This window comes from Cladophialophora bantiana (assembly GCF_000835475.1).
Source record: "Cladophialophora bantiana CBS 173.52 unplaced genomic scaffold supercont1.9, whole genome shotgun sequence".
Classification (NCBI taxonomy): Eukaryota; Fungi; Ascomycota; class Eurotiomycetes; order Chaetothyriales; family Herpotrichiellaceae; genus Cladophialophora; species Cladophialophora bantiana.
Window position 1 is genome coordinate 142,256 of NW_015971583.1, and position 14,420 is coordinate 156,675.

At 51.3% G+C, this 14,420-nt stretch overlaps 6 protein-coding genes across 6 annotated transcripts; 1 reads left to right on the plus strand and 5 right to left on the minus strand.

Annotated features, from left to right (window-relative positions):
- Window positions 1-139: 139 nt before the first annotated feature.
- Window positions 140-463, plus strand: Z519_06344 (uncharacterized protein; the record flags this gene model as incomplete). The annotated part of the gene is made up of 1 exon (XM_016764084.1): window positions 140-463. The coding sequence occupies one exon, from the start codon at window positions 140-142 to the stop codon at window positions 461-463; it is 324 nt and encodes a 107-aa protein (XP_016619166.1).
- Window positions 464-1,029: 566 nt separating this feature from the next.
- Window positions 1,030-3,397, minus strand: Z519_06345 (NADH-ubiquinone oxidoreductase 78 kDa subunit, mitochondrial; the record flags this gene model as incomplete). Its single annotated transcript, XM_016764085.1, has 3 exons — window positions 1,030-1,132; window positions 1,215-3,119; window positions 3,183-3,397. 3 exons carry the CDS (start codon window positions 3,395-3,397, stop codon window positions 1,030-1,032), a joined length of 2,223 nt encoding a protein of 740 aa, XP_016619167.1.
- Window positions 3,398-3,780: 383 nt separating this feature from the next.
- On the minus strand, window positions 3,781-5,097 carry Z519_06346 (uncharacterized protein; the record flags this gene model as incomplete). The annotated part of the gene is made up of 1 exon (XM_016764086.1): window positions 3,781-5,097. The coding sequence occupies one exon, from the start codon at window positions 5,095-5,097 to the stop codon at window positions 3,781-3,783; it is 1,317 nt and encodes a 438-aa protein (XP_016619168.1).
- Window positions 5,098-5,919: 822 nt separating this feature from the next.
- Window positions 5,920-7,758, minus strand: Z519_06347 (uncharacterized protein; the record flags this gene model as incomplete). Its single annotated transcript, XM_016764087.1, has 3 exons — window positions 5,920-7,404; window positions 7,457-7,585; window positions 7,633-7,758. The coding sequence occupies 3 exons, from the start codon at window positions 7,756-7,758 to the stop codon at window positions 5,920-5,922; spliced, it is 1,740 nt and encodes a 579-aa protein (XP_016619169.1).
- Window positions 7,759-8,480: 722 nt separating this feature from the next.
- Window positions 8,481-9,517, minus strand: Z519_06348 (uncharacterized protein; the record flags this gene model as incomplete). The annotated part of the gene is made up of 2 exons (XM_016764088.1): window positions 8,481-9,410; window positions 9,467-9,517. The coding sequence occupies 2 exons, from the start codon at window positions 9,515-9,517 to the stop codon at window positions 8,481-8,483; spliced, it is 981 nt and encodes a 326-aa protein (XP_016619170.1).
- A 2,312-nt stretch (window positions 9,518-11,829) lies between these two features.
- On the minus strand, window positions 11,830-12,320 carry Z519_06349 (uncharacterized protein; the record flags this gene model as incomplete). The annotated part of the gene is made up of 2 exons (XM_016764089.1): window positions 11,830-11,981; window positions 12,149-12,320. 2 exons carry the CDS (start codon window positions 12,318-12,320, stop codon window positions 11,830-11,832), a joined length of 324 nt encoding a protein of 107 aa, XP_016619171.1.
- Between the last annotated feature and the right edge of the window lie 2,100 nt (window positions 12,321-14,420).

Consider the following 14,420-nt stretch of genomic DNA (forward strand, 5'->3'; position numbering starts at 1 on the left):
TCAGGCGGGGTTTGGTGCTCTGAGGAAAATCTTGACGACGTGGAGGTGTGAGCATATTTCTACCACTTGTTGACTCCCTCTGCTTTCTTTTCACCCCATGGTACCTACCATCTCAACTTCCTCCAAGATTTTGACAAACATGGTCTACACAATAACCGTGCACCTCCGAGCCAAATCTTCGGATCCGGCCATCGTCCAAAAGCTCAAAAACAAGCTCATCGAAGCTTCCCGCGTGTACTCCAAAGACAAGGAAACTCTGTCGTGGTTCGTCATGCAGTCTGTCCACGACGAACGAGATTTCACCATTGTCGAGAGGTACGAACAGGAAAGCAGCCAGAAGTACCACCTGGAGAATCCCTATTGGAAGACATTTGACCCGTATGTCAAGCCGCTTCTTGAAGGGGAGATGGATTTGAGACGGTTTGAGGAATTGGACACGAGCAAGGACGTGGTCGTGGAATGACCTGTTTTCAGTCTTGCATATCAAGACCTCCGCGAACAATTCTGAGCAGAGCACTCTGTGCAGACTCCACTAAGGACCAATTGGACAATCAGATTGTCTTTACTGTCGACCTGGTTCGGACATGGCTTTTACACTGGGCACATCTGCCCCTTGAGCACCACAGGCAGTTTCTCAGAATTCTCGATTTGATTTTACCTCCGCTTTGATATGTACATATCGAATACTTCTCGGTCAAAATCAACAACGCCGATTTCAATGCCTATACAGTGCTTGAGCAGAAGCCACATCATGAGAAGGCAGGGCGGAAGGAGAATCGACCTTCTGGCTTCATCTTGGCTCGTGTAGGACTTCGAAGCTCCCCCGTGAAGCATCTTTGCGCGATAAATCTGTCCTCCGCTCGAGCGACTCATAGCTTGTCTTTTCTCTACCGCACGATCCGCCTCCATTCCTCTTCCTGCCTGCCTTCACTCGTCTGTCTTCTTGCTCAATCACCCACAAAATATCCAGGTAGCCGCTGTCTGCGTTCCTTCAAAGAAAACATCAAGGGCTAGGCATCAAGTTTATGTTTAACCATACGAAATCTGTTCGTTTGGCTCGCCTGGGGCCATGAAATTGGTCTCAGAGTTGCCCATCTCCTTGGCCGCACTGCAGCGAGCCATTGTTGGTGAACTAGAACCTGGTTAGCGTCTGAATCCTGTATATACTAGGGATCTGGCGTTGGTGGAAATGTGGGCGCCTCCTTGTAACATACCTTCTCGAAATTACGTCAGTCTGGTAGAAGTCTTTGATGGGCAATTCCAGCTTCCGTCCGGTGGCTTTCGAGCCCTTATTCGCATCCACCAGTTGCACTTTACTTAAGCCAGTCAACGTTTGCGGCTCAAGAGTATCGTACCTCCTGAGCGCCGGGGAAATCTCTTCGAGACGATCTCTCAAAACCTCCAAATCGTCGTACGGAAGCGGGACACCCAGGAATTCGGAAGCTGCCCGGATGATCTTCCAGTCCGTCCTCGCCGCTCCGGGTATCGTGACCGCAGAGCGAGTGAGTTGTACACGACCCTCGGTGTTTACATAAGTGCCAGATTTCTCGGTGTATGCGCAACCAGGAAGAATGACATCGGCGAGCTGTGCACCAGTCTCACCGTGATGACCCTGGTAAACCACAAATGCCTCCTTGGGGATGTCGGCCTCGGATACCTCATCTGCACCCAACAGCCAGACCATCTTGGGTTTTGTCTCGGCAACTTTCTGGGAGGGAACGGTGAAGCCCACTTCATAAGCTCCTGCTCTGGAGGCCGCTCGCTGAAGGACATTGTATCCTTGCCACTCGGCGGTGTTGAAGTTGGCCTGGTGCTTGTCTACGAAGGAGCCCACTGATTCGAAAATCGCTGCTGCATCTGGGTGCTCGGCGACTGCGCTGCCAACAATAATCATGGGCCTCTTGGCTTCTGCCAACTTCTTGCCAAAGTCACCAGAAAGTGCCTTCTTTACAGCTGCGGCATCGGTGCCCAAGTGTTCGAATTCGAATGTGCTCTCAAATGGTTCGCCAATATATCCAATTTCAAGGGGGGAACGTAGCCATTGTTTCCGAATACGGGCGTTGAGCACAGCCGCCTCCCAACGAGGATTGCTTCCGATGATGAGCATATGGGTGGCTTCTTCAATACCCCAGATCCTGGAGTTGAAGAGGTAGTTTCCTCGGATGTCAACACCGTGGGCGATTGGTGAGCCGCCTCCTGGCTGGTCAAGAGCGAGATTGTCAGAGTTCAGTTTATTCGCCAAGTCTTTCATGGCGACCAGGGATTCCGTTTCGATCAAGTGGCCGGCAATGGCTTTGAATTCGTTCTCGCCGGGCTTGATCCTGGCATATGCGTTGCCGATCTCTGTTAGAGCTTGTTCCCATGTGGCCGGAAGGAATTTATCATCTCTTCGGATCAACGGCGTTGTTAATCTCTGAGTCTTCAGTCCGTCAAGAGCAAAGCGGGTCTTGTCATCGATCCATTCTTCGTTGATATCATCGTTCAGTCTGGGTAGGATTCTCTTGACTTCCATACCTCTGGCGTCCACTCGGATGTTTGAGCCCATGGCATTCAGCACGTCGATTGATTCAAATTTGGTAAGTTCCCAGGGACGATAGCTGAAAGCTCCTGGTTTGGGCAGGAGAGCACCAACGGGACAGAGGTCGGCCACGTTCCCCGAGAGTTCAGTGTCGAGGTTCCTTTCCAAATACGTGCCGATTTCCATTCCATTGCCTCTGCCGGTAGAACCCAACTCTGGTGCACCGGCAATCTCATTGGCAAACCGAATACACCTTGTGCAGTGAATACATCTGTTCATCGAGGTCTTGATCAAAGGTCCAATGTTCTTGTCTTCGACGGCACGTTTGCCGGTGACTTCGTGGAAACGGCCACGATCGGCGCCATACCTCATCGATTGATCTTGTAAATCGCATTGGCCGCCTTGGTCGCAGATAGGGCAATCTAACGGGTGGTTGGCCAGGAGGAACTCCATGATGCCTTCTCTTGCCTTGTGGGTCATTGGTGAATCGGTCTTAACAACCATGCCCGGTTGGACTGGCCATGCGCAGGACGCAACAGGTTTGGGGACTCGTTCGACTTCGACTAGACACATACGACAGTTTCCGGCAATGAGAAGTTTCCTAGCAATTCAATGGCTTAGCACAGACCGGTCTTGCAGAATAATGGGGGAAATAAGGACATACTCATGGTAACAGTATCGCGGAATTGTCACGCCTGCCTTTTCACAAGCTTGGATCAGGGCCGAGCCAGCCTCTATCGACACCTTCTTGCCATCAATAGTGAGTTCGACTTCGGCATTTCGTCTGGTGGAGGAGGTAAAGGACCTGGTCGCCGCCTGCCTTGTTGGGGGCAGCGAAGGTCTTGTGCGCCCTGCGGCGCGAAGAAGCTGAGACCGCATTCCGTCACAACCCGTCGAGCAGGTCCCAGCTCTAGAAGTCGAAAGGCAGTGGTGTTGAGATGAATGTGGTGGCGTCGACAAGAAGCTCTTGAAGTTTCACGGGTTGCAGCTTTCATTGACGACTGCATGGTGCCCACCAATCATATCACGAGGATTACTGGCTCTTAAATACGGTGGAGCAATACCCGTACGAAGGCAATTCAAACGAGGCTGACGAGGTCAACGAGGTCAAGCTTGCTACCGAGCTCATATATGTATTTTACACTCAACGTCTTGCTGAAACTATGTACATTCCAGAATGAACCGAGCTAGGTACCTGAAGTTGTGACATGAGGCGGGTCTTGGCCGGCGAGGCAGGCCAGATTGCGCCCCTCCCTCTGGGCCTATGCCCTCGAAAACCAATCACTCACCCTCCTCCTCATAGCTCCTAAGGTTTGGATGGACACAACCCAGGAGTACATCATCGTCTTGAACGGGACCCAACTCAGCCATCCCTTGGAGAGATCCTTACCCATCTCCTCCGCAGCCATGTCAACCATGCCCACCAGAAACACCACAGGTCCTTCCTTGCTGAACATGCCCTGCTTGTTCCGCATAGTCTTTCTCTGATATTTCTTTGCCCGCGGAAACATATTCTCTTCGTACTGGCGTACCGCTTCATCCAAATTTCTCTGTTCCTTGAGAGCATTCTCAAGGGCTTCAGCCAACTCGAGTGAATCTTTCATCGCCTTGTTCACACCTTCCCCCGCAAAAGGCGTCATCAGGCTGGAAGCGTCTCCAATCAGCGTATATCCCTTTTTGTGTTCCCAGGTATTTCCAACAGGTAACTCATAGAGCGGCCAAGGTCGAAATCTGGTGCTGACTCGGATCAGTTGTTTCTGTTGGCGTGTCCAGTCTTGGTAATTTGACAGGATTATGTCTTTCAATTTCTCCTCGTTGTCACCATAAGCGGCCAGCATATCAGCAGGCCAGCTCTCGCCGTCTTCCATTTTCACCCACATGCCAATTTTGATCGACTCATCACCCATTCTCTGTGCAGTCAGAGACTTCCCGTCAGAGTATGAAAAATAACTGCCCCTGCCGACCATCTTTGAGAGCTTTGGGTAATCCTCATTCGGTTTCGGGATGCGGCTCTCAAAGCCACAGATGCCCGCATATTGTGGCCTTACATCTGTCAAGACATGTCGTACCTTGGACCACGCTCCATCAGCGCCGACGACCAGATCAAATGGACCAGCGATCGTCCCATCGCGAAAGTTCAACACACCGGTCTCTGGTACAACCGACTGCACCGTTTTGCCCCATTTCACACACTCACTCTCAACACTCTCCAATAACATATCCTTCAGCACCTCCCGATCGATCTCCGGCCTCTCGTAATCCAACTCCGACTCTTTCCTGTTGGACTTGGGGTGATTGTTGAGATGTAAGATAACCGTATCATTCTTATCCGCGATGAACAATTCCTCGCCGTCATAACGGAGATGCTTGAGCGCTTCTTCCCATAGCCCGGCTTTTTTGAGGGCAGCGAGGCCGGTGTTCGTGTGTAAGTCGAGTGAGCCGCCTTGATGGAACCGGGACGTGGGACTTGCGTCCTTTTCGAAGATGGTAATGGAGATGTCGAGAGCGGCAACCTGGAGGAGGCGGGCAAGTGTGAGACCAGCGGGGCCCGCACCCACGATAGCGAGACTGAATGGCATCGGTCTGAAGGATTTCCTGACCGGTCTTCTCGGACGGCACAGGACGCCTTTCTTCGGCGTAGATATCGGTGCAGAACAGAACCCTGCTGGAATAGTATCGATACAAAAGAAGTTAGATGTGCGGGTCTGGACTCGATATCCTTTTCACTTCTATCAGGTGCAAGAGGGGTGCTGTGCCAGAAATTGGTATGACCATTGCCTGTGGCCTCTTGAGCATTGAATAGAACGGAATGGGTCGCACCTGTGGTCGGCACCTGCTACTTATACACGCGGCAGGGACTTACTGTTGTTTCACCCGCTCAGATCACAGTGGATAGCAATAGTCTACTCACATACAATGAGCCCGTCTGCCCTTCATTACAACAATGTATGGATCCTGTTTGTGTTGCTGGAAGTCAAACTTCGGGGCCCATTGCAATGGTGCCGAGTCGCCCTACTGGGTACTCAACTCGCCAGCAGGATTTCTTGCCTTCGGCCCCGCCACACAGACTTAACGGCCGAAGCACGGCTCGCAAGAACGCTACGTCTCGGCGGCCCGCGAACATTGCCCCAAGCAGATAAGTTTTGTCTTGTCTGGTATTAGGTAGGTCTCGGGCTCGCATCGCTCGAGGTTCTGGAAAAGGAGTTATTGGACGAAGGTGCGTCACAGGCAAAAGAGAGAAGGGAAAAAAAAAAAAAAAAAAAAAAAAAAAAAAGAAATGACGCCTCTTCATATAGTGACTTGATGGCGTGGTGGTTTGCGGGAAGTGGCTATTCTCACAAACTTGGATCCGTGAGTCTTTCTGCTTTACCTGGCATGGTGAGGTCATTACGTATACAGCTCTATGCGATCAATGCCCCGAAGCCAAACATGGCCGCATAGCCCAACTTGCCCTCCACACCACTTCGTTTTTGTGTCGAGGCGCCCGCGCTCGAACTTGTAGGCGAAGAGCTTCCCGGCTGGCTTGAGCTGTGCGATCCATTGCTATAACTGCTAGCAGCCGGGCATCCTGAGCCATTGCATTTCGCAGCGAGTTTCGCGCTGGGGACAAATGTCTTGATCGGCCTCGTGTTGTTTTTCAATGGATTGCCATTGAAATCGAGACTCTCAACCATAGTCCAAGGATAATACTTGGGTGCAGTGAACATGGTTTCAAACCCTTTCTTATGGACAGTGCCAACAACCTTCCAAGGCCCGTCGCGCGATGTACTCGAGTAGACGCGCCACTGCGCGACCTTCGTGGCGCCATTCCAGCTCATCCAGGACAATGTCGGCGCACTAGTATTGTGTGCATATGTGTACAGAGCCGGTGCATCAGTGGGAGTGGAGGTAAAATTGTACTTGAAAGCGCGGTAATGCATTGATCCTTCCGTGGCGAAATGTCCTTGCTGGACCATGCGCCCATCGGGCGTGTATTCAGATATAAACGCATTCTTGCCCCATCCCATGAATACGTTTGAAGTCGGCCAGTCTTGGTCGCGTCCAAGGACTTGCAGATTGCCCTGCGACTGGGAGATGAATTGATATGGTGCAACAAACCTTTGAAGGAGCGTGACCGAATTCATAGTATGATCGAGCTTCAAAACCATGCCCGAAGAATAGCGGGAGGTTTGATTGTATCCATTTGAGGCATTGTCGAACAACGAGATGATAGTGGTGGTCTCGTTTTCTTCGCGGAACCTCGCATCATGCTGGAAACTAAAATTCAAGCCCGTCGGGAAGCTGAAATCAGACGCTATACCGCCCAGTCGCCAAATGATGTGGCCGTCTTGTCCGGACACCTTGTATATGGCACAAGTGTGGCGTGCAGACACCAGGTAGTCTCCATCTACGTTCTGATCCACGCTGTTAATGTGGAAATAGTCCCAGGGGCTTGTCGGCCCAAATCCATCTCCCGAAACCTCGGTTGTATCTGGCATCACAAAAGTCTCGTTGGGCAGAACATGGTCTAAGGCAGACCACTCAAAGAGCAATCGATTGGTCCCAATTTCGATACGCTGAAAGAAATTGTTCATGATCCAGCCCTGTCCCGACGTGATACCATAAGCGGATAGGTCATAGTGCTCGGGATTGTAGAGTGTAAACAGAGAGGAGCCGTCGGGCAGCACGTTAAATTCATGCTCGTCAAAATTGGCCACTCCTCCCTGTGAATGGATCGAGGTTTTGGCTGTGAAGGTGTCGTCCAGGACCACAGCGTAGCCTCGCACATATCCAACATTCTGACCACCAGTGATGTAGCAGAGATTGTCCGTCCCATTGATTGAACAAAGGTGGAAATTGTGGCTGGGGCCACCACCGGTCGAGCCATATCCCGAATAAACCAAGTTCTGACATATATCAGTTTGTCTCCCCTTGGATTCTCGAAAATGCAGAACTGACCCCTCTGTTGTCATAAATGTAGATCGCCTCTTGGAATGTCTGGTACGGACTCAGGAAGATATACCCAGGAGTTACGGCATCTTCGTCGAAAAGAGAAATGTTCAGGAAAGGTGCATAAATGTCGGGTCTCTGTCTTGACCGTCAGTAACAGCTGGTTGGATGCAGGAAGGACTTACTGATTTGTACTGCGACAATGGCCCTGTCCCGTTCGTGGCTACTGACACTTGACCTTGGGCTTGTGCACTGGGGAAAGTGCATGCTACCAGAAGCGCAGCAAGAGCAAGCTGGAGGACGGATGCCATGGCGGAGAAGCGAGGCGTCAATGTCCGTCGAGGTGCCCACCAAGCCACTCACATCAATGCGGGCAAATCGAGAAACTCGAGGCTGACAGAGGTCAAGGTCCATTCAATGGCCTGGCGGGAGACGAACAACGCAAGCGCTTTCTTATGCCACGGTCCATGATTTCGTCGAGGCAAACGGGGAATGTCCAAGTACGTTGAAGGATTCTCCACTAATGACGCAGAGTTGCATTTGAGCCTTTTGGCAGGGTAGCAGGGAATAAGGAGACTTTGGGCTTGTTAAACTGCAGAGACCAAAGTATCCCAAAATACTAATACTAGCCCGCTAGCTATTAGCCAGGTGGCCAGTGAGGAGCTAGAAGAGGATCATGCTTTTGCCGCCGGTGACCACCCGTCACCAAAGCCCCTTTTGGAGGATGCACGTACTTGGTATCGGTCACACTGGCGACATCACACACCAGAAGCCGATCTCCAGGACCAGAAAATCCAGTTCAGCAAGACGGACTATTCTAAAAGCAAACGACCGCCACCTCGTGTCCCAGTCGCCCGCCTTTCGGGTAACTCAAGTATCAACCGAAACCAACAAACCACAATCCAGTACATTTACGAGCTGTTACGAGGCACCTGCCTGAGCCTGCTCCTCAATGGGCTTCTGTCCTAGTATAACAAATCTAAGAAACTGTCAGCAGAAGGCACAACCGTTCAGGGAGCAAGGCTCAGATCACTTACAGCGGCCAGTAGCTGTGGACAGTACGGTCTCTAGCCTCTCGTCGACAGTCCGTCAACAAGGCCTCAAGCTCCTCAAATGAGTATTCCAGGAGTTCCCTGAATACCTTCAGACTCAGTCCTTGGATGCCGTCAAGTATATTGACAAGGCCAAACATTCCTGCCTGCCTGAGCGTTGAATCCTTGGGCCAGGGGCCTATGGGGATTTTGAACCTGCGGCAGCTGACATTGACAAAGCCTGCGTTCCGCATCTGCTCCATAACAAGCTCAGGTCTGCAGAACCCGCCCAGACCCGTCTTTTGCATCCCTCTCGTCCACTCACGTTCCCAAAAGGTGAGCCGACTGTTAGGGGGGAGTGTGTTGTCGTCACTCCGACGATTATAGTCGGATTCCTGGCATTCAACCCACCCTCCCGGTGTGAGCCATTGCATTGCCTGCTCGAAATAATGAGGCCAACTTCGCAAAGTGAAGTCGTTCATGATCCTGGAGTGGATCAAGTCGAATCTATGGCCAAATGTCCACTCTTCGTCGGCATCTGCAATCTCGAAGCTCAAGTTTGTTGGTACGAAATGTGGTTGAATTGGACTCAAATCAGTGCCAATGACGATAGCATCCGGATGGACTTCAGCAGCGTCCAGCGCCCATACACCTGTTCCAGTCCCAATATCGAGAATTGCCCGTGGATTGGGAATCGGGGCAAAGAATAAAGTGTTCCTTAACGACAGACGGACGGCATGGTAGTGGATGTCGATTCTGTCCTGCTCCGACTCGTCATTGGGCATCAAATACTTGCCGCTATGGAAGGAGTGATAGGTGCGATCATACCGCCTCTCATACTCGTAGATGCTTGCTGTCACCGACTGTGTAGTAGAGTCTCGGTCCCAGTATCCGGAATCTGTCTCATCCACAGCTGGGCCGCTGCCGTCATCCTGTACCAGTCAATTGCGATTAAATTTCCAGAGGACGGCTCCAGGTCGCCACTTACCACGGGATCACCGATTGCCTCTAACGCACTGTCGCTATCAGAGACTGGCATTTTGGGCAGCCCCGAGACATTTGAACATCAACAAGCTTGGGAGATGTTCGGTGAAAATGGAGCAGAATACTTGCACTTAACCAGCAAGGCGATTCAAGGGCTATCCAAGCAAAGCGGAGAATGAAAGCCAGACACGAGTCAACTGAATGGGCGAGAAGACAGCAATGAAATCCTTGCCCATGGCTCGTTTTCTCTGCCTGCAACACATCACCTGTCAAGAATATGCAGCCGTGCGAAAAACAGTCGGATACCAATTGGACGACCGATCCAACTGTTTCGCAGCTCTCTAGTTACACACAGCCGGTCTCAAACCTAGCTGCCGCGGATGTTGTGTATCCTTGGCTGTTCGCCCATTCGCATACAGGGCCAAACAGAGTGACGCAGTTGCAAAGGATGACGCCGCTAAGGCGGCCTGGCTTCGGCGCAAGCTGGATGCCGCAGGGGCTCTCGGGCTGCGGCTCAATGCCTGGTTGGGCCTTCTCGACGTCGACAGCTAAGGCCTCGACCACCTCCATCTGACATGTGTCAACGGTCGGTCGCGATGCATGGCCTAACGCGTGAGTGCAGTTCCCCATAAGTCTACCGAGCACTCCATGCCCCTACCGAGTACAGTACCTACAGATACGCGGGCTTTTCGAAGCTCGAGCTAGCAGGTATCGTGCCTCCGATCCATGTCTTTGGCAAGCGAGGGCCATGTTGACCTGGCCCGTGGCCGGCGATGAAGGGCAAGAATGGTCACTGCCGACTCTCAATCAGTCTGTTCTGCTTCGCCTATTTTCCATCCCCTATCCTTCACTCATGAATGATCTCTCTCCGTGAGTTGCAAGGAAAATGCTTCCGCCAAGTGAATGGCAAAGCCCGCTCAATGGAGAAGTTTGAACTTGGACTATCTGCCGAGAAACGGCTGTGGCATTTAAGATTTCCCTTCCAAGTCCCCCATGCTTTCCGTTGGAATTACCTGCGGAATTGCCGTTCTCGAGGCTCCACAGCCCCAGCTTAGGTTTGTGTAACACTCCTGCCTCATGATGCTGAGCTGCAGGATAGGGTCTCCCGCCAGGATACCTCCCAATATGATAATGACTGATGACCTTCCAGCGTCTTCCCACCACCATCACCACCACCATGTTGGTTGCCTTTTTCTGACTACATTTCCTAGTGACCGAGAATTCATTCGGGTCATTACAGCTCCTCATTCGTCGTTCAGAAAAAGCCATTGGTACAAAAGCATAAAGATTGACCGGCGGATCAACACTCTTCTGTCTGCACAGGATGAGAGACGCCACGGAGAGCTGAGAGCGAAGATGATGTCAGAAGTAAAGTCCTTGGGCATAGTAAACTGTCAGATATCATGAGCTAACGTTCTTCCTCCAGACTACTGCAAAGGAAGTTCCGAACCTCGAAGAGGAATCGACGACCGGGTCTGGGACCTATCCCTCGCCGCCAGCGGGTTAACCTGCCTGGGGCAAGGGCATCGCGCTGATGGAGTTGAACAAAGGCCTTGGTCGAGGTAGGCATACTCCGTGCAAGCATTTTTTAGAGGCCACGTACTCGACATGGATGTGTGGCACTATATGGGCTCTCTGCCTATGTCTTTGTCTGTTGTTTCCAGCTCCCGTTGCGGATCTGGCTACGGTTCCGCTGCGTCCAGAGCGGTGGGCGGGTGAGTTCCTCACACCAATGATGATGATGATGATGATGATTGTGATGGAGTTTCCTTCTGCGCTGGTGTTCTGCTATACTATACATAGGTCTTCGGACGCTTTGATATCATTAACCCGGTCAACACCATCGAGACTAAATGCCACCAGCCCCATGTTTCAGCGGAAGATGTATCTCCTTTTTGCCGCTCAGGCTACCTGAAGACGGACGACCGAGGGATTGTACTAATGTTGATTTCTACCATTATGTGTTTATTAATGTCTCACAGCAAAAGAATTGAACGCCCACCAGGCAGCTGAAACTTGCAATGACCAGAGGATGCAAAACACTGACAAGTTGATGGTCTGGACATTCCAAAGGGAATGATCAAGGAGTGGCCTTCGCTGTCATCATAGACCTCATGGCCGTCATTTCACGTGTCATCGCCCACCGCTTTCCAAATTCCACCATGATCTCTGTGTTCGCAATCTTCGCGACAAATCCTCAGCCTTTTTACTCCGGCCCGTACAAAGTCACCCAGCCGCCCTTTATCCCCCTTTTCTAACCACATATATCACACGATCAGAACTCTCTAGTCCCCCTGCAGAGCAGCACCATTCTCCCGCTGATCTTCGTAGTCCGAACTCAAGGAGCCATTCTATTACGACTCCAATTCAAGGCAAAGGCTCGTAGGCGCCACCAGTCTTATGAGCCTCGCGGTTCGAGAAGAGGAAGTAGATGAGCATTCCCAAGATGGGGAAGAGGAAGACAATGAGACACCAGAGGAGTTTGTGACTTGGCGGTCGGTTTGACTTCAGGACCTCGACTATTGTTGGGGTTCACTGTTAGCCAGTGCGTTTTGCAATCATCGAAATGCGTTCCAACACTCTTGTGGCATTGCATCATGCTCCTCTCGTTCTTCTGAGTCAAGGGAAAAGGACTATGGAAAAGGGGGCCTAAATTAGTTGAGTGAGTGAGTGAGTGAGCGCATACTGAAGACCAAGACGTCAAGGACCAAAACAATCAGCCCAACAATGCCGCCGCCTGTCCCGTAGCCGATCATGTCCTTCCCTGTGGTGTGCAAAGTCCCGTCACCGCCGTCGGTCAGGGGAGCAGCCAGGGTGAGGGCAGCCAGGAAGAGCTGCAAGAGGATGTTTTGGATCATTTTTGGAGGTTTCGATTGAGGCGAAACTGGTATCGAGTCGCGAGGGGCTTTGAGCGGATAAAGACAGAGAAGTATTTGGTGGAAGTGGAAAAGAGCAGTTGCAAACAAGGTACAGCAGGGCCAGGCACCTATATTTATTGACGCCTGCAGCAACCTGTTATGTCACTGCGGGGTCACTTCCTTGCTTTTGAGATCGTCTGAGTGAGGAAAGCAAACACGCGACCCCATGTTAAGGCTTTTTCTTCCTGTTTCTTATAACGTCATTGGGAAGGGGCGGTAAAGGGCCCCTCCACAACAAGCCCCCCAGTCTACAGCGCCTTCAAATGCACCAAAGGCGGCACCTATTATTACGAACCTATCAACCTGTTTTAGGTGCCCTCTGCAGCCTGGTTACCAGGCCTGGTGGCCCCAGCCAGTAACGGCTGGTGAGGCGTCCCCCCTAAGTGAGAAGCTAGGCCTATTGAATAACCCCTGCAGCCTACCGCTCTTTGCCGCTGTCCAAGTCGCATACAAAGCTGCCAAGAGATACATCACTCGCTCGCTCGGGGCCTGCTCCCAGCCATTATTGTTTCCTTCTCTTGCATTGGGTCTCCTGTCGCTCCAGCCACTGTTCAAAACACAAGATTCTTCGACAAGGAAGCGGACATTCACCGGAACAGTGGGAGCCGAAACTAGTCCCAGCCAAGGACGGTCCGGGATGTTTTGTCAAGGTCGGAGTTGATAATTATGGAATATCTCGAGAGGCAGGAAGAACGCCAGCACGAAAAAGCAATCCCCAGTAAGGTATCCCGCAGTGAGCGTCGCCGTTGATAACGCGGCCCGCTTTCCAAGGCTTTAGCGGTTGCCTCTGTACTTGTATTATGAAGACTGGCAGTCTCCCTTATCTCAAGCCGATGTGGGTTCTCAACGCTTTCTTTGCTGCGAAACCTATACCGTGAAGACCCAGATGTTGTGAGACAGTGTCTACTTATTGTCTGGCTGCTTGCTCGATATCAGTAGGTGTGGCAGGGAATTCGAGAATACGAGCATCGTTTGAGAGGTTGGCGACCGCCGAAAGAAGTTCTGATGAGTTTGCGAGGTAGGTGTTCTGAATTCGAGCTGTATTACCAAGTATTATGATTCCTGTCGAAGCGGGTGCTGAATTCTGGTTGTTGAAGTTGTGGTCGTTGTCGTTAGAGTTATTGTCGTTGTGGTTGTTGTCATCCTGGTTTCCATCGTATCGCTGTAATCGTACAGATTGATGATATACTGGTAGAGGCCGCCTAGCTAATAATTGGTCCTCTCCAATGGCATTGGAACACTCCTAGATTGAGGTTCGGTCTTAATGCCCTCCGTGTTTTCGATTCTGCGATCCTACAAAAGGTGAGTTCGCTGGTACGGGGAGGAGGTGGAGAGCCAGCGCCGTTTCGCTGACACGTACGCTCGTCTCCATCGCCAATCCCGTAAGTTCGTTATAGTGGCCGTTTCCTCGGAACTATCTTTTTCGTCGTAATTACCGTTGTCATCGTAGGCTCTTAGGTACAGGGAATTGGCTTGAGGGAAGAGGCGCACCCGCATCCCCACCCATCTTCTTCCTGGTATCTGTCTTTTTCATTATCGTTGGTAATGTTCAAGACAACGTCTCTCCTGTTGTGTACGCAATGGAATTTGTGGTTGACCTTATGTCGAGTGAGGTCGGTGGGCCTCATTCATTCTGAAGCGTACCATGTTGTGGAATGCTTATGGCAATTCCTTTTCTCATCAAGGACACGAAGTTTAGTGAGAGCTGCCTGGCAGCAACGGTACCCGAATATTCTGAATCCCTCCTTAGGATACCAATCCTTGTCCATAACATTGACACAGGCGCATCGCAAGAGTTCAACTTCTTCAAGGTAAACGTTGATGGTATGGGGAGGCTCTGGGTCCGTAACGGCCCAATGTCCGATATTGCACTTGGGAGTGCCGCAAAATAAACACATATCAAATGGCTCTTAAACGAAAGGATAAAAGCGATCAACAAGGGTAGCGCAATATAGGTCGAGGGGATGGGTTAGGCTCGAGGAGATCTCGGAGAACAAACTCGTACGATGTAAGGGCAGAGTAGTAAGAAGTACTCCTGCA